General features: G+C 40.8%; 1 protein-coding gene across 2 annotated transcripts in view; it reads left to right on the top strand.

Moving 5' to 3' along the window:
- The window catches only part of LOC119737865 (integrator complex subunit 3-like), a 46,891-nt gene that overhangs the window by 1,280 nt on the left and 21,442 nt on the right, over positions 1-24,169 (top strand). For both annotated transcript variants that reach the window (XM_038212495.1, XM_038212494.1), the window contains exons 2-20: positions 399-482; positions 1,979-2,062; positions 2,784-2,897; positions 3,859-3,943; positions 7,480-7,546; positions 8,632-8,773; positions 9,236-9,365; positions 10,280-10,377; positions 11,082-11,129; positions 11,820-11,963; positions 13,032-13,119; positions 13,809-13,888; positions 14,383-14,474; positions 15,556-15,698; positions 16,250-16,351; positions 19,221-19,353; positions 21,581-21,644; positions 23,052-23,155; positions 23,875-23,919. In XM_038212495.1, the coding sequence (XP_038068423.1) occupies positions 399-482; positions 1,979-2,062; positions 2,784-2,897; positions 3,859-3,943; positions 7,480-7,546; positions 8,632-8,773; positions 9,236-9,365; positions 10,280-10,377; positions 11,082-11,129; positions 11,820-11,963; positions 13,032-13,119; positions 13,809-13,888; positions 14,383-14,474; positions 15,556-15,698; positions 16,250-16,351; positions 19,221-19,353; positions 21,581-21,644; positions 23,052-23,155; positions 23,875-23,919 (1,847 nt within the window). The remainder of the gene's footprint in view (positions 1-398; positions 483-1,978; positions 2,063-2,783; positions 2,898-3,858; positions 3,944-7,479; positions 7,547-8,631; positions 8,774-9,235; positions 9,366-10,279; positions 10,378-11,081; positions 11,130-11,819; positions 11,964-13,031; positions 13,120-13,808; positions 13,889-14,382; positions 14,475-15,555; positions 15,699-16,249; positions 16,352-19,220; positions 19,354-21,580; positions 21,645-23,051; positions 23,156-23,874; positions 23,920-24,169) is intronic.

Here is a 24,169-nt window from a genome sequence, read left to right as displayed (position 1 = left end):
AGGAATGGGAAATTGCACCAAGGCAAATGATCGAGAGCACCAAGGCAAATTATGGAGGACACCAATGTACATGAGGACACCAAATAGCAAAATAGTGCCCCACCTTGTCTGTACAATCCAAGCTTGAAGAAAAAAAAAAAAAAGCAAAAAAAAAAAAAAGCCGCGTCCCCGCGTCAATTCCGGAACTTTGGTCTGACCAGAGACCGAATATTTTTTTTTTTTGGCCTAAAGGAGGCGGTGGTGAAAGTAGAAGTGGGCGGGGACAAGAAATTGGTTTATTTTTTTCTACATTTCCTTAAATGTTTTAGTGGATGATTTTACTATCATTTACTAGAATTGATTTAATGAGTTTACATATGTATTCCCCCTTGTTTTCTGTTTCGTGGTGTTTTTTTTAGAAAATGGAGAAAGGTTACGAGTTTGTTACCAAGGTGATGGGAAGCTCATCTGAGAGGGAGGCTCACGATTCTTTAAATGCGGTGGTGAGTACGAAAAAAAATCCCTCCAATAATTCAATCTAGGCTTTATTTATTTTCTCACTGAGACAAAAAGTTGGTAGAAAATGTAAGTTAAAATTTGACTTGAGAGCTAACATGATCGCTAATACTCAGAATTGCATTTTTGAATCGTGGAAGTTTTGCAAGTTTTATATTCTGCTAGCTGCTGGCTTCAAATGAAACGAAAGCTGGATGCCTTTGACTCAAAGGCCCTCTGCCGTTTCGAGGGTATTAATTAGCAGGATTTTGTGAGTAAAAAAGATCTCCGTCTTCTCACCAATCAACCTCCGGTCTTGCATCTCACACGCGTCTCACGTCTTCGCCTGTTTGGGCATGTTGCTCGAACCGATCAACCGATGGAGCCTGCCCTTCTGCTGAAGGAGCCTGCCCTCAACTGGCCACGTGCAAGAGGTCGCCCCCATTTGCGTTGGACGGACAACGTAGAGGGAGACCTCCGGGCACTGGGGCTGAATCTGTCAGCCGGTCGGAGACTTGTCCAGAACCGGCTGGACTGGAAACTGTGTTGTCGAGACGCTACTCTCTTCCCGAGCATGCGGAATTGATGATGATGATGATGGCTTAAAATGCCAATTGTGGAGTTTAGGACACCACATTCTTTTCATTCTTATAAAGATTTTGTCGCTCCAAAATGGCATTTACAACCTCAGGCAAAACGTGTATTTTAAAAAAATTCTAAACGGTATTTTGGGTATTTCTTTAACCTGATATTCCAGTTGCGACCGTGCGTATCGACATACTCATGATACACACACGGCTGTCGCCATGTTTGTTTTCAGTGTTCTCCTTTGTCGCCGTCGTCATTTTTGCCTCTTAATTTCCCTCGAAAATCAAAACCCTGCCCTCCTTCCACAAAATTAATCTTTCAGCTAGGGCAAGTAAACAAAAACAGTTGATTGTCTCTGCCCGCACCCTTTTTGGAAGCCACATCATAATTTTTATTTGTTATTTTCTTTTCTCACCATCTTGTATTTCACTTTAATAAAATACATAAAACATGTTTAACATGAATATTTTGACTCTACTTACTATTAGGATAGCTAATTAAAAGTTGGCAGTCATTTTGAACCGAAGTTGGCAGCCATTTTTAATTAGTACTTGGCGACCATCTTGGAAACAAAATAAAAAAAAAAAACCAAAAGACCCTCATCCTCCTCTTTTTGCAAAAACCCGGACGATCAACTGGTTTTTTTTTTACTTGGCCTTATTCAACATGGTTCATTGTCATATAGGTAAGTCCAAAATGCTTAAGAGTAGATTTTTGGTCTCTTGTTTTAATGGGGTTGTAACTCCACAATCCCCCTTAAAACAGGAGATTTTTTAATTTTTTTTATTTGGGGTTTTTACTATTAGTATTTTGTTTCTTGATGCCTGTTTTAATTCTCTGTCACAGAGTCGGTCTCATATTGTAAACCTAAAGTTGTTTTGGTTCCAAAAAATTTACGTAATTTTTTCATCAACAGGTTTGTAAAGGGATGAAAGAACACGAAGATATCACGTTAGGACTCCTGTACAGTATTTTGACCAGCCCGACGACTGCTCCAAAGGTAGCAACAGATTCTTATTTGTATTTATTTATTTTTTATTTAAATCCATCGTTATCCCTACCCTTCCCAAATCTTTCAAAATCCTCTTTGCAAAATGGAGGATTTTGCAGGATTGAGGCTATATGGCAAAAAAGTGTGGCTGATGTATGAGGATGCACTGTGTCAAGGTCTTGGGCCGGGCCTTGTGTTGTTTATGCTCAGCCGTGCATAAATTCAGGCCTAGATGATACTTGAAATCCTCCACACTGCTCCAGGATGTCACTGGCTCTGCCTCAACATATTGACAGTGATTGCTGGAGGATGTTGCAGGATTGAGGCAGTGGTCACCCCTCCAAGGACCGCACTCAAGAAATAACGGGGGATTTTGCAGGATTGAGGTTGCATCCTAGCAAAAATGTCCAGGGAGTTAGGGTTAAATTTTGTTCCTTTTTGATATCATAATGTTGTAATGTCGAGACTTAGCATGCAGTGCCTATACATTTTATTTCAATGAATTGCAAAAACCTCGTTGCCTTTTTTACATGGAGGCAGTTGGAGGATTTTACAAGATTGAGGTTGCATCCTAGCAAAAATGCCTAGGGAGTTAGAGTTAAATTTTGTTCCATTTTACCATCATAATGTTGTAATGTCGAGACTTACATGCAGTGCCTATAAATTTTATTTTAATGAATTGCCAAAACCTCGTATTAAAACATTTTTTTTTTCATCTTGTCTGTTGTAGACCTATCGAGACTTGGCACTTATATCCAGAGATGGGTTGTCCGTCGCTTGGACCAAACTGAATCAGATCGTCGTCGATAAATACACAAAGCTTCAAGATGGCGTCCGGACGCAGGTAGGCAAACTATGTTTCTCTATTCAGTCGCAACCATCATAAGTCCATCCCAAGTCCATCCCAAGTCCATCACAAGTCCAACACAAGCCCATCACAAGTCCATCACAAGCCTATCACAAGTCCATTCCAAGTCCATCACAAGCTCATCACAAGCCCATCAGAAGCCCATCCAAAGTCCATCCCAAGTCCATCATCAGAAATCCATTACAAGCCCGTCACAAGTCCATCACAAGCCCGTCACAAGTCCATCACAAGTCCATCACAAGCCCATCACAAGCCCATCACAAGCCCATCACAAGTCCATCACAAGCCCATCACATGTCCATCACAAATCCATCACAAGCCCATCACAAGCCCATCACATGCCCATCCCAAGGTCATCACAAGCCCATCACAAGTCCATCCCAAGTCCATCACAAGCCCATCACAAGTCCATCACAAGCCCATCACAAACCCATCCCAAGTCCATCACAAGCCCATTACAAGTCCATCACAAGCCCATCACAAGTCCATCACAAGCCCATCCCAAGTCCATCACAAGCCCATCCCAAGCCCATCCCAAGCCCATCACAAGTCCATCACAAGCCCATCACAAGCCCATCACAAAGCCATCCCAAGTCCATTACAAGCCCATCACAACCCCATCACAAGCCCATCCCAAGTCCATCACAAGCCCATCACAAGTCCTGCAAAACACTCCATATCGATCTGTGCTCGTAAATTTTAACTGGCGCACTCTGCATGTAACTTTTGAACGGCGCTGCACGCAGTTGCAGTTGGCAGTTTCGAATATCCAAATATTCAGTCAAACACAGTTTCGAGTAATCGCATACAAAATTATTAGAAAATAACAGCCCTACAATTATTATATTTGACAATTCCAAATTGCAATATTCCGCTAAATATATTTGTCCTATTTTGGTTCATTGACCGATCTGTTCTTTGATTTGATTGGCCGCAGCTTGTATGGGTAACCAAGGAGATGGTGAAGAATTCAGTCACAGGTGTGGTCAACGTCTGCTCCTCGCTAATAAAACAGATCGCTGGTAAGGTTCTATCCATAACTTTGTCGAAAGTTTTCCTTTTTGGCCTACCCCATGTGATAACGTTAGCCGATGTACTTTCGTTGAGATTAAACCCTACTAGTGGGAAATCAATATTCAGAGCAGTATGTAAAACCCTTTAAAACCTTGCAGGTCAGTTTCAGTTAAAGGGAAAATACAACATTTGCAAACATCAAAAAATAAAACTACCAAATCATTTGGAAATACCTTGCTGGACTGTTAGTGAATGACAGTGTAAAGCATCCTGTAAAATCATGGCACCTGGTATACTGTCATTTTCAAGAAAAGTGGTATTTTTGTATCAATTTCCAACGCTGATCGGCCGATCAGCGTTGGAAAAAACTGGCTTTTTTTCAAATACTGGCCCCAATTGACCATCGCACTTGTTTGCAATCGATTACAAACCTATGAACGGGTACGAGCCAGCTAGACTGGTTCCCTGACCTTACAATTCCCCAATGTATGTAAACTGCTCTGTTTCTCCTTATATGGAGTCAGGGAACCAGACTAAAGGAAAATGATTGTTTTTCTTGGTTTTTATAGCATTTTCGAACCCAAAACCTCAAAAAAGTCAGTGTAACTATATTTGCTATATATTTCCAACCCCCCAATTCCATCCATTTCTGAAAATTACAGCAAAAGCAAATGATGTATATTCCCTTTAACCCTACTAGTGGAAAGTCAATATTCAGAGCAATATGTAAAACCCTTTAAAACCTTGCAGGCCAGTTTCAGTTTAGGAGAATACACGAGAAAGTGTGGATTCGTAAGTCCGAGTGAATTCGTCAATTAGGAATCCACACTTGCGAGTGTATTCTCTGACTTAAAGGGAATATACAACATTTGCAAACATCGAAGAATAAAACTACCAAGTTTTTACAATATACCTTACTAGGATGTTGGTAAATGACAGTCTAAAGCATCCTGTAAATTATGGCACCTGGTGTCAAGTCATTTTCAAGAAAATGGTATTTTTGTATACATTTCCAACGGTGGTCGGCCGACCACCATTGGAAAAACCTAACTATTTTTCAACTACTGCTCCAAATTTACAATTTCTTTTTTTCAGTCCAAATTTTGTTTGCTATTGGTTACATGTTCATGAACGGGTGCAGGCCAGCTAGACTGGTTCCCTTACCTTACAATTTTCCGACATCTATAAATTGATCCATTTTATCTTTAGTGGAGTCAGGGAACCAGACTACTTAAACATTTTAGTTTTTCTTGGTTTTTCAAGCATTTTCGAACACAAAACTTCAATCATGTCAGTTAAACAATATTTGATCTTTTATACTAACCCCTCAAATAAGTTCATTTCTGAAAATTACAGCAAAAGCCAATGATGTACATTCCCTTTAAACCATTGCGTCAAAAGAAGTATTGTCATTAACAGTCCAGTGAGTGGAGATGAAAAGACTTGCATATCTCGTGTCGCGTCGTGGCCATTAGGGTAATTTACAAGGGAATTTTTTTCGAGGGTCTTATACGTAATCAAGCATTGTGGCGTGTTCAGCATGTGTATCGCCACACCCGTACAACCAAGTAATTTTGTGTGTAGGCTCCTTACCTCAACATGGATAGTTCAGACGACGATTTCTTTCTGAATCAAAGTAGTTTTTGCAGTGACGGCGGAGAATCTGACAGTGAAGATGCATTGGTCATTTCGGAAGGAAAGTTTTGATGCGGACGGTCCTATTAATGTTCATTATGGAGAACAATGGTCCGACGTGTTCAAAGTGTGGATTCGTAATTCCGAATCCACACTTTACTAAAGATTCGTCGTTCTGAATCCACACTTTGTGACCAGTGTAACAGATTCGTAGTTCCAAATCCACACTTTTAACAATAGTGTGACGTCATAGCAGTGGTTTAAAGAGGTTGTGGAATGCTCGAAGACATTTCTGTCATTTTTCGGGTATATGTAGCCTAAGGTGTGATGAAATAAAAACGACTATTGTTTCTGTCATGAAATGAGTACAAAAGGTACTTTTGTGAGCTGTTTTTCAAGTCCTGTCATGCCTGTTTCGACCCGAACGTGCAATTTGTGTAAAAGTCGTCATTGCGGGCAGCAAACAAAACACAGTAAATCGTGACGTAATAAACAGGACTCCCGATGCAGAGTAGCATAAACGAGTCCTGTTTATTACGTCACGATTTACTGTGTTTTGTTTGCTGCCCGCAACGACGACTTTTACACAGATTGCACGTTCAGGTCGAAACAGGACCTGAAAAATAGCTCTCAAAAGTACCCTTTGTACTCATTTCATGACAGAAACAATAGTCGTTTTTATTTCATCATACCTTCTGCTACATATACCCAAAAAATGACAGAAATGTCTTCGAGCATTCCACAACCTCTTTAAGGTGAAGGAATTTGAAGTGTCAAAGTAACTGTGTCACACAGAGAGTCACTACACACAAAAAATAGCACTGTGGAGAGCAGTGAAGCGTGACTGAATCTGCCTGCTTGCCCTGAGCTTAACCACAAAAAAGAATTGTGCAGAGATTCGAAGTGTTATCCATACTCCACAGAAGATTACCTCAAAGGAATTTGTAGTCTTAGGGGCTAGACGTTGTTATGATTTGATACGCGATAACCCTCCGCTGCGATAACCCGCCGCCGTAAGAGGGCGTTATTATGACCAACCAATATCACCCACGAACCCATCAGGAACAACGTCTAGGAAAATTTGTAAAATCTCCCCCCGAAAGATGGGGGAAACTAGTGCGCATGCGCGACTTCTGCAGGCAATTATGGTCTTTTTCAGTCCCACGCATATTACACACCGCAAAAGAGCTGACCAGTGAAGTTGCACAAAAGTCTTGCTGCATCTTCTGTACAAACGGGAGAAATTTAAGAGTTTGGTTCGGAACCACAATGAAATGTTTTGAATGTGCGCTGCATATATTAGGCCAAACAGGTGTTACACAAACAATACCAGATTCCCTAGGCGTTGTTCCTGATGGGTTCGTGAGTGATATTGGTTGGTCGTGATAACGCCCTCTCTTTTTTTTTTACCTGTTTTTTTTGCTTCAAATGTCGGCTGATGACTGCAAATGGTGCCCGACTAAACTTAGTGCAAATATTATGGGAGACCAGAGAGGCCACATAAAGCTTATCTCGATCATAACCCCATCTAAAAACACGTTAAAATTGTGCAGCAGCAGGATTCCAGTCAAACCAGTGAGTTTGGCGGTTTTGAGACATCATCTTTCATTGAAAAAAAAACTTTTTCATTTTGCCGACGCGCATGGCTACGACGACGCGCGCGCATACCAGAAACCAGAGATTTTTTTTTTTGGCCTAATCCCTTGACTAAGGAATTTGAAGTGTGGGTACCATTGTCTATGGGCAAAAGTGGTTTTGCCAAACTTGAAGGGGGGGGGGGGTGAAGTGCAGAAGACTAGAAATAAAATAGCGTACAGTACCCCTAAACTGATGGTCTAGAAATTACACTATTTTATTGTTCTTAAGTACTTAAGTCTCATATAACACAATTTAATTATCTTTCCCACAGGCGGTGACGTCCATCCAAAGAACGTCTGGCTTGCTGAAGCTATGCTGGATCTTTTCACAGAAAATAAGTAAGCTCCACTTCTTACAAAGAAATCTACAAGTATTTCTTCATTTGTCTGAATGGCCTCTTTAAATTTTGTTTTGATCATTTGTTTGTATGTGAGCTGGCTGAGTAAGCATAGTTTCCAAACATTGCTTTCAGTCAGAAACAGAAATTTGCAATGTTTCCAAGGTAAAGATTTTAAACTCGCAGTCGGTAAATACAAAGTCAGCAGGAAAAAAATACTGTTGTTATGTTTTACTTTTAAATTCTGACAAAAAGGACTGTTTTCCTGTATTGTTTTTCCTGTGCCAAGTTTCAGCTTTTCAGTGACAAAATTGTGGTTTTCTTCTTCAGAAATTATTGATCCTCTTCGTTTGTTTGTTTTAGTTTTATTTTATATATACAGCGTGTGTCAATAAAAACGCAGGATTAGAAACAAAAATATTAAGAATATAAACCACCCCTATTCATCATAATGTTAACCCTCTTTTCAAAGTACCTTTCCTTCTCTTCACTATGCTTTTTATCCCATCTCATTTGGACAATCCTGTCCAGAGATAGAGTACATTGAAGAAGGGTTATAAATTCCAAGCTGGTCTGATTTGTGAAATCACACATACCTAATGAAAGGTTTGAATTCAGTACAGGTGAAAGTATTTGTGGATCACAAAGAAGGACATGTGTGGCAGGATTAGGCTTACATAATCCTTTAGTCCACAATCAATGTTATTAGTCAATAATTCATGATGCTTTGAAACAATGATAGTCCAGTTATTAAATTTAAGTGATACTTATCATCAGTTTCAAAGAAAGTTTTGTTCTGGTTTAATTGTCTTCAATGCATACCTGCATTGTACATAACTGGTCGTTGTGTTAAGGTCATTGAATCAGACCAACCCGCTTCAGAAGGGCTTCACAAAACTTGTCATAACTTTTGAACCAAAAGTCCAAATTCCACCAAACAAAAATCTTGTCAAAGATGAAATTATGGACAATCAAATCCTTATCAAATTAGGCACACCAGTAGCATAATTTTCTCAGAAAAAAAATCGCTTTGAATCCTGCGTTTTTATTGACACACGCTGTAATTTTTTTTTTTTTTGGTGACAGAGCGTGGTTGGACAAGTACCCGGTCTTAATGGCCATGGTCTTGTACACATATCTACGGGTCATTGAAGACCACAGCTCACAAATGCTGGCTAGCCTGCGTCAGAGAGAGGTGGATTTCTGCATCGGACTGCTTAGGTCAAAGGTCAGCATCATGAATAATAAATACATCTGAGAGAGGGCGCTGTTTATTTTGAGATTAGATAAAACCAAATTTACCATAACTTTAGTAAAAACTAAGATGTTGGAGATTTTGGATTCTAGATGCTCTATGGTGCGATCTGAGGCAATTTCTGACCACTTTAACCAATGTTTTTTTGAGGAAAAGATGGTGGTGTACTCATTGCCTGCCTTTATTGCGATGTCACATAAAAAAAAAAAATTGGTTTCGTTTTTTTTGGGGGGGGGGGGCTTTGGCCCCCCCCCCCCCCCGGATCCGCCCTTGATTACAATCAGGCTAACTGCTTATTACAATCAGGCTATCTGCTTATTACAATCAATAGAACAAGTTACCTGAGTATCCATGATGAATTGTGATGAAAAATGAGATATGTAAATTATTTTGGAAAGAACTAAAGATTTTGTTTTATTTTTAATGTCACCATAGTTTATGGAATGCTGCAGAATAGGTCGTGACTTGTTGAGATTACTCCAGAACGTCGCGAGGATTCCAGAATTTGAGAAACTGTGGAAGGACATGATCCATAGGCCGCAGTCTTTAAATCCACAGTTCACAGGTGAGGTCCATATCCAAAAATTATGATATTTTCAATTTCTTTTTCAAAAACTACTGTCGATTTTTTTTTTTTTAAATTTCAGACCATAAGTTTGCTCTTAAAGGGGCACTGCGTCCTGAAATCCCCGAAAATGTCATGTTTTGGATTGTTTACTTATCCTATTTCAAACATCTGGTTGAAAGGAAACCAACCTAATGTCTTACTGTTCCCGAGAAAAGACGAAAAAAAACCCTGATTGTTTACATCAGACATGACGGAGTATGATATGTGTTTCCTGTCGTTTTCTTTCAATGTACGATACACGTTGTGTGTGTCTAGTATTACACACGTACACAGCAGCGTACTCACGAACAGCGGTGACCAATCGCCAATGCACAAAATGTGATTTCTTACACGTCCGCAAAAGGCGAACCCTTACGGCTGGAATCACAACTAGCACGAACAGTCCGACTTTTTGGGGTCGCAAAAATGGCCCCTGAAAGTCGTTCTCGCACGAATAACACAAGAATACTACAAAAGCACCTAGTTTTTAAAGGATAGTTGTGTGGATATTTATGTCCTACTTTTAAATGTTCTTCCTGATTAACATAATTTCGTTCAGAATGCGTTTTGTAGCCCAACTTGGTGTATTCCAGGACGCAGTGTCCCTTTAAGGGTCATTCTGTGTCGATTCAACACGTTTTTTTCACCCAACCCTCACGGATTGAAAATCATGGTTTTTTTTACCAAAAATAATCCTGCTGTCAAGTTGTTAAGCAAGACCTTTCTCTAAAGGCAAAGAAAGGTCTCGCTTAAGACCGAAACGTCATGCCAGCTAATTTTGTTGGTTTGTATATTTCAGGTCTAGCCAGTCAGAAAGCAGTTTGCAGCAGTTTAATTCATTTTCTGGTATTATTTTGGTCTCATATTTTCAGGAGTGGCTCAGCTTATGAGCCAGAGAACGTCCCCCAAATACCTGGCCTGCCGACTCACGCCAGAGATGGAGAAGAAGATTATATTCCTCACGTCCAAGGTACGTAGCCTGTAAAATCTCTTCCCCAAATCAGCTCAGGTTTTTGTGGTAAATTTCCTAAAATGTTCATTCACTTGTGAAAATCGGTCATACATTTTCATCTGAATTTGAGAATCGCTCTGAACTCCTGTTTCATTTTCGCTACCAGAGCATGCGATTCCACTTCAGTTCAATCAATTAAGTGATTGAGCAGCACATTTGGTTTATGTTAATTCCGATCTTTTTCGCTTTTAGAGGGCGATTTCAAACATCGACCATTCTGTTTCACTATTAGTTTAATGTTCTGCTATTTTGAATGGTCGGTCGGTCAGTGCACGGAAAATTGACCAAAATCAGCCCCCTAAGTTTTCCACTGAATATAACTAGCAAATTGTAATTTTCAAAAAAAAAGCAAACAAAATAAAGTACGTTCTTTACCAAATTTTTGATAACAATTGGGAAAGATTTTTATGACAAGTTTGCAAATGGAAGCAAAAGATGTGCAGTAAGTTATAGTCACGTGGTATTTATCACAAATAGCTTTAAATGTATAAAAATCTAAAGTATGGTGTTCCATTTGTGCCATCGACATCGCATTTTTGGGCATCGCTTTTTTTCAGCTCTGGCAGGGATTTTTTTGGATAGATTTTATGTAAGACTTTCATGCAAAACGGCCAGAGCTTATTGTGCACTCGCACTCGTTTTCCGCCATTTTTGTTTTAAAGGTTCGGTTTGGTCAACAGAAGAGATATCAAGATTGGTTCCAGAAGCAAGTAAGTTGTTTAATAAGTTTTAAAAAAGAAGTTATCCGTAAGACGGAATTTGTGTCGGGGTGATGTAAATCAATATTAGGTTTTGACTTTCACAGACGTATAAACACTGTATACTCAGTGTGTTACCTCCCGAGTGAAAGTTGGAAAAAATCACTCGGGTGGGACTCGAACCCACGACCTCCTGCTTTCTAGTGCAGACGTCTTACCACTCGACCACCAAGCTTGCCAGGATTGGTTGGCTGGTTCGAATCTGATGTAGCATCGGGTACCGCATTAAATATTTATAAGATGGAATTTGTGTCAGGGTGATGTAAATTCAATATTTGGTTTTGACTTTCACCGACGTATAAACACTGTATACTCAGTGAAGGGCAAAACCTTATATGGAATTAAAAAAAAACAAAAAAACAAAAAAAAAAACTTGTAACTTTTAACAAATGAGAATTACAATTCGTCCTGGAAGAACGTCCTGGAAGAAAAACATGCAGGTTTATAAATTATAGAAACGATGCATGGATGTCTGCACGTGTAAATGATTGGTTGCGGTTCGATTTCTGCTAAAGTATGTTTGAAGGTTTCTAGCAAGGTTTCCAGAAAATTTCTGAAATGCAGTGATCCATTTTACATAGTAATTACCAAATTTCAGTTATTTTTCTTTCAATTTTTTCTCTTCATTTTTTTTGCGTTCAGTTTCTCTCGACGCCGGAGAGCCAGTCGTTACGCTGCGATCTGATTCGCTACATCTGCTGCACGGTCCACCCGTCCAATGAGGTGCTGTGCTCGGAAATCATCCAACGCTGGGCTGTGATTGGCTGGCTGCTCACCACATGCTCAGTAAGCATCTTGAGGTTTTCATAATACATTCGTGTGTGTCTGGTAACTTGACTTGTGTGGAGAATGTGTACTAATGAAGGCTTGGTACTAGATTTCCTTGTGACACACTTTATTGTACAAGGGAATAAATGTGTGCTTGGCGGGTTTTAAACAAGTACGTTTAAAACAAGCTAGGAGCCTTCGGCTTATATATAATATTTATTCCCATTCATAAATACCTTTCAGTCACAAAGTCAAAACAAGTCATAAATCCTCAAATTTCCAACGATTTTGTTCAACAATTTTACTTCATGTTTTGTGAAACACCACTCTGGCCATGTCTATGATATGTGCCTCGTGCGCGTAGTACTAAAAATCTCCTTATATGGAGATTGGCGTGTGCGTGGTGCGTACTGTATGATGTGGTGCAGAATGCAGCGGTGTTTTACCGGCGGTTTAAAACCACACACGTGACGGGCACTTGACCAAAAGGAATGGGTAAACTATCTCAGGTCTTTATGAATACATTTTAAAATGCTAGTGTTAAAATTTCCATTAAGTGTTATGAATGCCGTGAACGAACAATAGAGGACGCTTCCTGACCACTTTATGCACTCCGTGAAGGAACAATAGGGGGCGCTTCCTGACCACTTTATGCACTCTGTGAAGGAACAATAGAGGGCGCTTCCTGACCACTTTATGCACTCCGTGAAGGAACAATAGAGGGCGCTTCCTGACCACTTTATGCACTCCGTGAAGGAACAATGAGGGAGCTTCCTGACCACTTTTGAGAGTCGGGGGGGGGGGGGGGGGGAGAGGGGGAGGGAGGGGGAAACACAACGTTTGTGCGTACTGGTTTGTGCATATACAGCGCGAAGTGCACACGACAAATGTTATCCTAAATGTACATGATCATCTAACGTCTTCATGTGAGCGTCAAATGCGTTCAGCAATGCGTTGGAATGTCTCTCCCAGTGGTCTCCCCCAACTCTCCCTTTCTTACCGTTGAGGGGGTACTTGTGCACGGAGCCCATTCTCCCAAGTTATTTTGGACCAGATTGAGAGTCTTGCCGTATTTTTTTTTTCTAGTCCAACGCTGCAGCATCATGTGCCAAGCTAGCTCTGTTTTATGATTGGCTACTCTTCAATCCAACGAGAGGCAACATCATGGATATCGGTGAGTTTTCAGTTTTCAGAAACACTAAAAACTCATTTTTGTGTCGCCTAGACGAAGTTTTTGAGACACTAATACAGTCCTAAATTCTGTATGGGGTCATTCCGTGTCGAATCACCCAATGGGTTAAACCCCACCCCCTTCAAATTTGCTCATATTTAGGCTGAAAAAGGTGAAAATTTTAAATTTTAGTGCCATAGGACAAACGGTTTTTCGCGCTTCCGCCCGCAATTGTTTGGCAAGTTTGGTCAAGATGGGCGTGGCCGCCAATTTTCAAATGACCATATCTCCATAACTTGTCGGCTCAATTTGTTGATCTTGGTTGCTTTGGAAAGGTAACATCATAAGGAATCCAAATTTACCATTTTTTTTCATGTCAGAGTAATTTGAAGTATGATGACCTTTTGACCTTTACTTTGAACTTGAATTTGAACTTTTGGATCATGTGACCTTAAGACGAACTTTGATGAAAAGTATACCTATGTTTTTCTACGAAATATCCAAAAATTTGGGGTATAATAATTTTTGTTTGGTTTCTAGCTCATGTCAAAGTTGGCATATGTATTGCAAAATGTGATATCGTCACTTTGTCAAAACGGTGACGATAGGAATTCTAGCAAATGAATAGTGCCACGATGTGGTGTGAATCCCTTCTGTTAATGGTGGTTCTCATTCTTGTCTCTTCTTTTCAGAGCCAGCTATTCTTGTCATGCATCATTCTATGCGATCGCATCCTGCCATCACGGCAACTCTACTGGACTTCCTCTGCAGAGTAAGTCAATCACAATGGACAATGAAAAACGTTAATTAACTCCCTAGGCATTTTTACATTGGGGTGCTGTGGTCCAATGGTTGGGGTGTTCGACTCGTGTGCCGTGGTACATGGGTACGAATCCTGACTGTGGGAACATGGTGCTTGTGCTCTTGAGCAAGGCGCTTTACCATTATTGCTTCGTCCTTCGGATGGGACGTAAAGCCGTAGGTCCCGTGTGTTGTGTAATGCACGTTAAACAACCCAGAGCCAGTGACATCCTGGAGCAGTGTGGAGGATTTTAAGTATAACACAGGCCTATATTTATGCACGGCTGAGCATAAACAACACAAGGTCCGGCCCAAGACCTTGACACAGTGCATCCCTCGAAATCAGCCACACTTTTTTGCCATGTAGCCTCAATCCTGCAAAATCCTCCATTTTGCAAAGAGGATTTTGGAGGATTTGGGATGGTTAGGGTTAATATCTGGACGATGGTTGTTTCTGTTTTGCAGATAATTCCCAATCTTCATCCACCGTTGGAGCAGCAGATCAAGCAAGGCGTCATGTCCGCCCTCAGATTCCTCCTGGAGAAGAGAGTCTTACCGTAAGTTCATCACAAGTCCATCACAAGTCCATCACAAGTCCATCACAAGTCCATAACAATTCCATCACAAGTCCATAACAAGTCCATCACAAGTCCATCACCTGTCAATCTCGAGTCATTACAAGTCCGTTACAAGTCCATCACAAGTCATCACAAGTCCATCACAAGTCCATCACAAGTACATCACAAGTTCATCACAAGTCTTCACAAGTCCATCACAAGTCCATCACAAGCCAATAACAAGTCAATCACAAGTCCATCACAAGTCCATCACAAGTCCATCACAAGTCCATCACAAGTCCATCACAAGTCCATCACAAGTCCATCGAAAGTCCATCACAAGTCCATCACAAGTCCATCACAAGTCAATCACAAGTCATCACAAGTCCATCACAAGTCCATCACAAGTCCATCGCAAGTCCATCACAAGTTCATCACAAGTCCATCACAAGTCCATTACAAGTCATCACAAGTCCATCACAAGTCCATCACAAGTCCATCACAAGTCCATCGCAAGTCCATTACAAGTCCATCACAAGTCATCACAAGTCCATCACAAGTCCATCGCAAGTCCATTACAAGCCCATTACAAGTCCATCACAAGTCATCACAAGTCCATCACAAGTCCATCACAAGTCCATCACCTGTCAATCTCGAGTCATTACAAGTCCATTACAAGTCTATCACAAGTCATCACAAGTCATCACAAGTCATCACAAATCCATCACAAATCCATCACAAGTCATGTCCCGAATGCTGATTTTGGGATTGTGTCACAAGAGGGCGCAGTTCAAAATATGACTCGGCCACTTTTGGATTGGAATCGAGATCCAGAATATTGTGTTTATGTTTGTTCTGTTTTCTCGGAATATACAGCATTCACAGAGCTAAAACTTCATCAGGTTCGTTATAAATGATCTGTCTTTAGATTTGGGCAGTTTTGTTGGTTCAATCAAAGTAAATGCACAAATTACAAATGTCTACTCTGCCCATGGTTTGTATTCTCCAGCATTTTGCCCTTTTTGACAATTTCCACAAAAATGTGACGCCACTAATGTCATTTTTTCCCCATGATTTTTAGGTCCCTTGCTCAACTTTTTGACAACCCTAAACTAGACCGGGAGCTGAGAGCGATGACGAGAGACATGTTTGCTGAGTTCTGTACGACGACGCCCACCACACCCACCGCCCCTGCCACGCCCATGTTAGCACTACCACCCGAAGGTAAGTGGATAAAGTCTCCGGTCCAAGATTAAGATCATATCGTGGTTTTTTTTTGGGGGGGGGGTGGTCTAGAGCTAGTGTTTTTGTGTTTTCTATGTTCATGTATACACTAGATGTCATGGAGTGCCATTGGTTGTTGTCTGGAACGTTGAACTCAAGATCTTTGGGTATTTCTGCAGGTTGTGGGTTTGAGTTTAGCCTGGGGTTATGGTGCGTGTACCCTTGGGCAAGACACTTTGTCACAATTTGCTTCTCCCCACCCAGGAGTAAAAGGGTACCTGTGAGGGCAGAGATGGTTTTTGTGATTGATTTTAGCTGCTTTGCGCCGAAATGGCAGCATTGAGCTGTATACTCCCCAGGGAGCTGAGATTGTCTTTGGAATGTTTCATTGGCCCAATGATCAGGGTAATAATGATGTAGCGCCTTGAGCACCAATACTGGTGGATACGTGCGCTATATAAATACACACCGTTATTACTTATTTAAGCAAGGTTGTTTTGTTTTTAAATTTATGGACTTGGATTTTGTGTTAATTATTTTTTTTTCATTAGATGGAAAGACGGAACCAGAGTCGGCCAACAACGATCACGGTCCGATTCAGAGATTACCGTCGGAAGATGCAACGTTCAGCGACGAAGAGGAGGAAGATAGATGTAAGTACAAGCATCCCAAATAAATCTATGTTCATATTGGGAATATACCTCGCATACATTTTGTTTTTTAGGCAAACATGTATTACAGTGGAACGTCGCTGTACCGAACACCGCTATACTGAACATTCGGCTATACTGAGCAACATCCTTGGCTCCCGATTTTAGTGTACAAAACATTCCAAACATTGTTGTTGAAAAATGTCAACAGAAGAGCGACAAGTGGCTATTATTTCCCCAAGGCATAGAAGGGAAAAGCCACCCATTGCTGTAGGTAGATGTACATTGTAGTAAGCTCAAACACTGTGTAATTACATGATTCAATAGTCGGCACAAGTTCGCAGTCGTCTTTCAATAACTATTAGGGCGTGCAGGGTGAAGTTCTGAAGAGCGCTATTTATTGAAAAGTGAGTACCGGAGCACCGGCAGCTTAAAATCGCTATACCGAATGATCGCTATTACGAACAATTTCTATGGATCCCGCGATGTTTGTTATAGAGACGTTCCACTGTACTTGTAGTACCTTCAGCACAAAAAAAGTCGGAGGTCGCACAGCCATTTTTTTGAGATACAGCCCATAATATATATTGTACAGGAAAAATTATTGAAATTTTCATGTAGATGTAGGCTTTAGAAGTTAGAATAATGAATATATCTCACTTTTAACCCTTACCCTACTAGACCCTCCAACGCATGCCAATATGTGCCTCAAGAAAATCTCCTATGTTTTTTGCATGGCCCTCCAATATCTGCCATGTCATTTCAAGGGTAACTGGACAGGCACTCCAATACATGCCACAGAGAACAATGAGAGTCCTCTGATAACAAAGTGAGTGCCCCCAGCTGGTCAGTATCAGGCACCCTCCAGGGCCTCCAACTCCTGCCAATTGGAGCCTTCACAGTCAAGATAGTTTATCCTCCAATTAACTGCAGCTGGAGGGCATTGGCATAACCAACTGACATGCAGTAAACTACCCTCAGAGAGAAAGGGTTAATGAAGTTAACTTGTAAATTCCCTAAGGAATTCAATTGGGAAACTGTAACAAGTTTCTCGAATTTTTTTAATTTTCCGAGGCCTGAGAATTAGGAAACAAAAATACCTATGACTCCATCAGATTTTGTCCGATTCCCATATTCTGCACATCATTAGAAAGCTTATTCAATGTTCTTTTCAATGAATCCAAAATCCCAGTTTTCAAAAATTGGTCGAGCGCAGGAGGGCCACAATTTTCCATTGATTAGTCTGTGATGTCGTTCCGATGACTGCAATAATTGATCTTTTGGCGTTGTAGCACGTGTTTCGGTTGTCCAACTCTTCACGTACTTCATTCAAATCTTCAGACCGACAGTCTGAAATGACTATAGCTCCATGCGCAGACAACAGAGGGCGCTTTTACCACTGTTACAGTAGACGGAACACACTGTGTGCGCATATGGTGTTTATGGTGTAAATTGAGGACACACACATGCAACATCATCGATGAATCGAGGACAGGATTCAAATCGAGGACGACCTCGATTAGAAAACGTGTACAAAACCAATGAGAGCTGTTGCAAAAAGTTAGAGTAAAAACAGAGGAAAAGGGAAGAGGAACAATAGAAAATCCTTGTTAACACCATTAAAAACGAACCTGCTAATTCGCACACATTTTATTATTATTATTATTATTAATCATTTCTGGTAATGAAACCAAGGATTCCTCAAAAGCGCCCTAGGCACTGTAGCTCGCAAGCCTGAAGAAACCTGTAGAGAGAAGACAATGAGAAGAAATTACAGCTTTATAGGTGGGAGGAAAAGCCCAGAGGAATATTCTGGGGAAAACCCACGGAATCAGGCAGGGACTGAAAACCCAATCCACATATTGGCCCAGGCGGGATTCGAACCCGGGTCACAGTGGGGGAAGGCGAGGAAAGTACCGCTACGCCAACCTGACTCCCCAACGCCAACCTGACTCCCCAAATTGACCTGATTTACCGCAAAGTATGCCCGACTACTTGTTTTCTGAAGGCACACAAAACCATAGCATCTTCGAAACCATCAGACGTCGTTGGCGATGCATTCAAACGTCCCTGTCTCCCCAACCTCGTGCCCCGTGGGTACGATCTTGCAGCGCCATGTTGTTTCCCATCATGCCTTGCGCGATCGTAACCCCTGGAATTGTGTAATTTAAATATACCAAAATACGGTATATTATAATTAGGGCTGCAGTTTATCTGTTTTACGTGCCGACGCCATCTTTAAAATGTTAAACGTTGTGATTTTGAAGAATCAATCCTTTCAAACACAACGTTTGGACGTTGTGTTAATTAGCAAAGATTTGTATTAAATGAACGTACCCCTTTCGTGCCTTTACAACCACAGATACAGGGTTTTTTTTAGCGAAAAACGCGGCTGACATAATCCATATCGTACAGGCATCGCGACTTTTGAATCATTTTTTTTTTATCGTACATGACGTTACGTGCAAAGCTAAGCACGCGCGAGCGCATTATTTGTATTAAATGTACGTACCCCTTTCGTGCCTTTACAACCACAGATACAGGGTTTTTTTAACGAAAAACGCGGCTGACATAATCCATATCGTACAGGCATCGCGACTTTTGAATCATTTTTTTTTTATCGTACATGACGTTACGTGCAAAGCTAAGCACGCGCAAGCGCATTATGAGCGCGCCCGGCGTGCAATCTTCGAAATGCCCGCGCAGTACGCTGTGAATAGCCATTCAGCGTCATTTACGTCATCATCACAGCCAGGGGTTACTGTAAGGAACGAGCACGCGCCCCTGGAGTCGAGGCTGCTGTCTCCCCAACTCTCTCTTTCTTACCGTTGAGGGGGTACTTATTCACGATAGCCATGTTCTCTCCTTGTAGCCTTGAGGCAACGAAATCAAGACTCTGCCGTCTTCAGACCCATCAAGCAAGAGGAGGAGATAGACCTAGACATGTACCTGGATCAACTAGACGGTGAAATCAAAGAAATGTGCTCCATCTTACAAAGCCAGAGGTCAGAGTTCAGAGTTCATCCTCATATTCAAACGAACATAAGGCCAAAAAAATAATAAGTTGGTCTCTGGTCAGCGCGAGCGTCGATTTTAATCATGCGCGTCGATCTTTTATTTTCCCCAAAATGTTCCGCGGTAGGTTCAACAGCGCCCTCTATTGCCGCACCTCCTCAATTTGTTTTACCAAAGAGCACCAAGGAATGGGTCAGAGTTCATACTCGTATTCAAACGAACATAAGGCTAAAAAAAAAATAAGTCAGTCTCTGGTCAGCGCGAGCGTCGATTTTAATCATGCGCGTCGATCTTTTTTTTTCTCCAAAATATTCCGCGGTAGCTCCAACAGCGCCCTCTATTGCCGCACCTCCTCAATTTGTTTTACCAAAGAGCACCAAGGAATGGGTCAGAGTTCATACTCATATTCAAACGAACATAAGGCCAAAAAAAAAAATAAGTCAGTCTCTGGTCAGCGCGAGCGTCGATTTTAATCATGCGCGTTGATCTTTTTTTTTTTCTTCAAAATGCTCCGCAGTAGCTCCAACAGCGCCCTCTATTGCCGCACCTCCTCAATTTGTTTTACCAAAGAGCACCAAGGAATGGGAAATTGCACCAAGGCAAATGATCGAAAGCACCAAGGCAAACTATGGAGGACACCAATGTACATGAGGACACCAAAAAAGCAAAATAGTACCCCACCTTGTCTGTACAATCCAAGCTTGAAGAAAAAAAAAAGAAGCCGCGTCGCCACGTCAATTCCGGAACTTTGGTCTGACCAGAGACCGAATATTTTTTTTTTGGCCTAATATCAACAACCATGTTTCCATGGGTACGATCTTGCTGCTCCATGTTGTTTCCCATCATGCCTTGCGCGATCTTAACCCCTGGATTTGTCTAATATAAATTAGGATTGCAGTCGATGAAGATGGCGCGCACGCCATCTTTAAAATGTTGAAAGTTGTGTTTTTGAAGAATCAATCCTTTCAAACATAAGGTTTCGACGTCGCATTATTTAGCAAGGATTTATTGAATGTACGTACCCCTTTCGTCCCTTTACAACCGAAGATACAGGATTTTTGGGGGTGAAAAACGAGGCTGCCATTATCAATATCATACAGGCATCGCGCAGTTTTGAAAAGAAAAAATTGGTACGGGACGTGACTTGCAAAGCTCGCGAGCGCATTAGGGGTGTGCAGTCTTCAAAATGCGCACGCAGTACGCTCTGAATAGCGAGTCGGCGTCGTTTATGTGTTCATCACGGCCAGGGGTTAGTGAAGGAACGCGCACGCGCCCATGGAGTCGAGGCTGATATATCAAGGCATATGGGTCATTCCATATGGGTTGGGACAAAGTGCATTTAAAGGGAATATACATCATTTGCTTTTGCTGTAATTTTCAGAAATGGATGGAATTGGGGGGTTGGAAATATATAGCAAATATAGTTACACTGACTTTTTGGGGGTTTTGGGTTCGAAAATGCTATAAAAACCAAGAAAAACAATCATTTTCCTGTAGTCTGGTTCCCTGACTCCATATAAGAAGAAACAGAGCAGTTTACATACATTGGGGAATTGTAAGGTCAGGGAACCAGTCTAGCTGGTTTGTACCCGTTCATAGGTGTGTAATCGATTGCAAACAAGTGCGATGATCAATTGGGGCCAGTATTTGAAAAAAGGCAAGTTTTTTTCCAACGCTGGTCGGTTGGAAATTGATACAAAAATACCACTTTTCTTGAAAATGACAGTATACCAGGTGCCATGATTTTACAGGATGCTTTACACTGTCATTCACTAACAGTCCAGCAAGGTATTTCAAAATGATTTGGTAGTTTTATTTTTTGATGTTTTCAAATGTTATATTTTCCCTTTAACATCCATATATTTGGTGATATTATTAACAGTATCAATGCATTCTAAACAATTGCTCAAAATAATATTTGTCTTACGGTGTTTCAATTCTTGAGTTTAAAATTTGGTGCTGTGGTCCAATGATAATACGGTGTTCGACTCGTGTGCTGTGGCGCATGGGTTCGAATCCTTACCATGGGAATATGGTGCTTGTGCTCTTGAGCAAGGCACTTTACCATCATTGCTTCGTCCTTCGGATGGGATGTATAGCCGTATATCCAACAAATTTCGTTCTCCTGAAAAAAATAGCATTTTTAATCAGTATTTCTAGAGATAAATTCTGGTAATTCATGTTCTCAGTAATTTTTGAATTGTCTTTACAATACAGGGATTCAGATATTGAGACCCAATGTGAGACGATGGAGAACCTGTGTAGCGTTATATTAGAAATGGTAAGTGCCAATCATATCAGGCGAAATCTCATCCCAAGGTGACCTTTGCTAATCTGACCTTTGACATACGACCCAAGGCATTATGAAAAATTTGTCTTTCTTAAATACTCCAACGAGAATGCCTTTCACTAATTTTTGTCTCGCCTGTACTTTGTTAAAAAAAGAGACTATGTTTGTACGAATGTATGTACATGTATGTATGTACATAATATGTATGTGGTATTTTGGCTAAACTTTCGTAAAATTGGTCTCATTTACAAAGTTCAAGTCCAATTGGAACCCAACTTGGATCATAGACGCAACATGGTAACCTTCATATGATAATGATGTCAAAGGTCACATACTAAGGTCAAAGGTCATCTGAGGTCAAGTTGTAAAATAGGCTGAAAATGTCAAATTGGTCTCATTTCAAAAGTTGGAGTCCAATTGGATCCAAACTTGGGTCATAGATGCAACTTAGCAACCTTCATATGATGTCAAAGGTCACACATCAAGGTCAAAGGTCATCTGAGGTCAAGTTGTAAAATAGGCTGAAAATGTCAAATTGGTCTCATTTGAAAAGTTGGAGTCCAATTGGAACCGAACTTGGGTCATAGATGCAACATAGCAACCTTCAAATGCTCATGATGTCAAAGGTCACACATCAAGGTCTAAGGTCATCTGAGGTCAAGTTGTTAAATAGACTGAACATGTAAAACACATGCAACTGACTTGTAACTAGAAGTAAGACAAGCTATATTTGTAGAATTAAGATGTGTTTCCCTAGCATTGGAATCGCCTGGTAAACTACAGGGTTTAAGTAAAAAAAAAAAAGAAGGCAACCCAAATGGCAACTCCTATTTTCTTTAAAGAAGTTCAGCATGTAGCACGTTCAAGATCTAGGATGTTAAAGCCCACCATATAAGCATTCTTTTATTACAAGAATCATTCAGAACATCAGAACACCCTAATTACCATGATAACTGGCACTTATAACAGTTTTTTAACTGCATCCAATGTTAAAAAAGCATGCTTTATAATGTCAAGAGTTTATAGGTTAAAGAGTTCATAGTCTTGCCCTGCATTCTCCTTGGCTACCCCAGAGACTTATGGGAATATTCTGATGTCATTTTCAGGATACGACATGGTTTCATTTCGCTGAAATATCACGTACCAATTATGTGATCCATGGACAAGGTTAAAAAAATGGTGTTTGTGTTCAAAATTCCTTAACTGGAAAAGTACATGAGCGATTTAAATGATTCTTTCACTAAAAGAAAGCTTAATAATTGGGCTTTTATATCTTAGATCTGAAAAGCGCTACATGCAGAACTTCTTAAGAAAACATAGAGGGCATTATTATTTTTTTTACTCGCACTGTATTTCTGAACTGATCCTGATTGATTGCGTTTTGTCGTTGTATTTCAGGATGATTTTGACAGCGACATAGCGGGGCCTTTAGCCACGTTCCTCTGTAGTTTGTACAAACGTGACATCACGGGTGAAACATTGCCGGATGAAATCACAGATGAGTAAGTTGTACTTGGGGGGGGGGGGGAGGGGGGCTAATCATCCTTACTTGCAGCAGAACCTGTAAATCATATTCAATTCAGCCCTTAGCTGCAAGTCATGATTGATTCAATAAACCATTTAATGAATGAGTGAATGAAAAGCAGAATTGCGAAGGACGCGGAGCTACAACATGGTTGAGCCGATCGAAAGGTGCCTTAGTCACTGCCGGTCCGAAAGAAACAATTGGGCTAGCAGTAGCAGTCGGGCTACTCGAAAGCCAGGATTGCTGCGGTTACGGGCTGGTTATTGTGTGTAGTCTGATCACAGTGGCAGCGTGCGCACAGTATCCAAACGTTGGGCAGAAATGACTCACGTAAAAAGTTTCATAATCTTTTTTACACTTTTTCTGTGAGTGTTTCAACGGTGGTTTCTTTTGGATTGGCCGAACAAAACTTGAGGGGGGTATTCATGTACATTCTCTTGACTTCAAAATAAGCGGGGATTCCAGTTATCTGACTTTGATCTCGTGGTGCGATTTGTGGCAATTTCTGACCACTTTGACCAATCTTTTTTGGAGGAAAAGATGGTGGTGTATGCAGTGCCTGCCTTTAAAGCGACGTCACTAAAAAAAAAAAATTTGATTCGCCCTTGTTTCTACTGTAGTTTTCTGTAGTTTTAACACTTTCATTTTTGCCAGGCCTTCGTTACGTAAAGTCTTCTTTTTTTTTTATCTCTACAGAACAATGGAAGATTCACTTGGGAAACCCATCTGTGTAATATTCAGGCAAGTACAGACGACAGTTTTCGGTCATTGAACCTTTCGCTGTCAATTATGTTAGCCACTTTTTTTAATGCAAATAATCCCAACACAGGTAATTAAATTCAACGAAAGGATTTTCTGGTGAATGCAGAGGGCGTGGAAATGAACATGTTTTTTTAAAGAATTGGATTAAGTTTTGCAGATGTCATAATGCCGGATGTATTTTGTCTGGTCTTGCGGTGGGTGGCCACATTATCGGTCCCAATTAAAGACA

This window comes from Patiria miniata, unplaced genomic scaffold (genome assembly GCF_015706575.1).
Source record: "Patiria miniata isolate m_02_andy unplaced genomic scaffold, ASM1570657v1 HiC_scaffold_3, whole genome shotgun sequence".
Lineage (NCBI taxonomy): Eukaryota > Metazoa > Echinodermata > Asteroidea > Valvatida > Asterinidae > Patiria > Patiria miniata.
The sequence above is the reverse complement of the archived record's forward strand: the minus strand, read 5'-3'. Positions and strand labels throughout refer to the sequence as shown.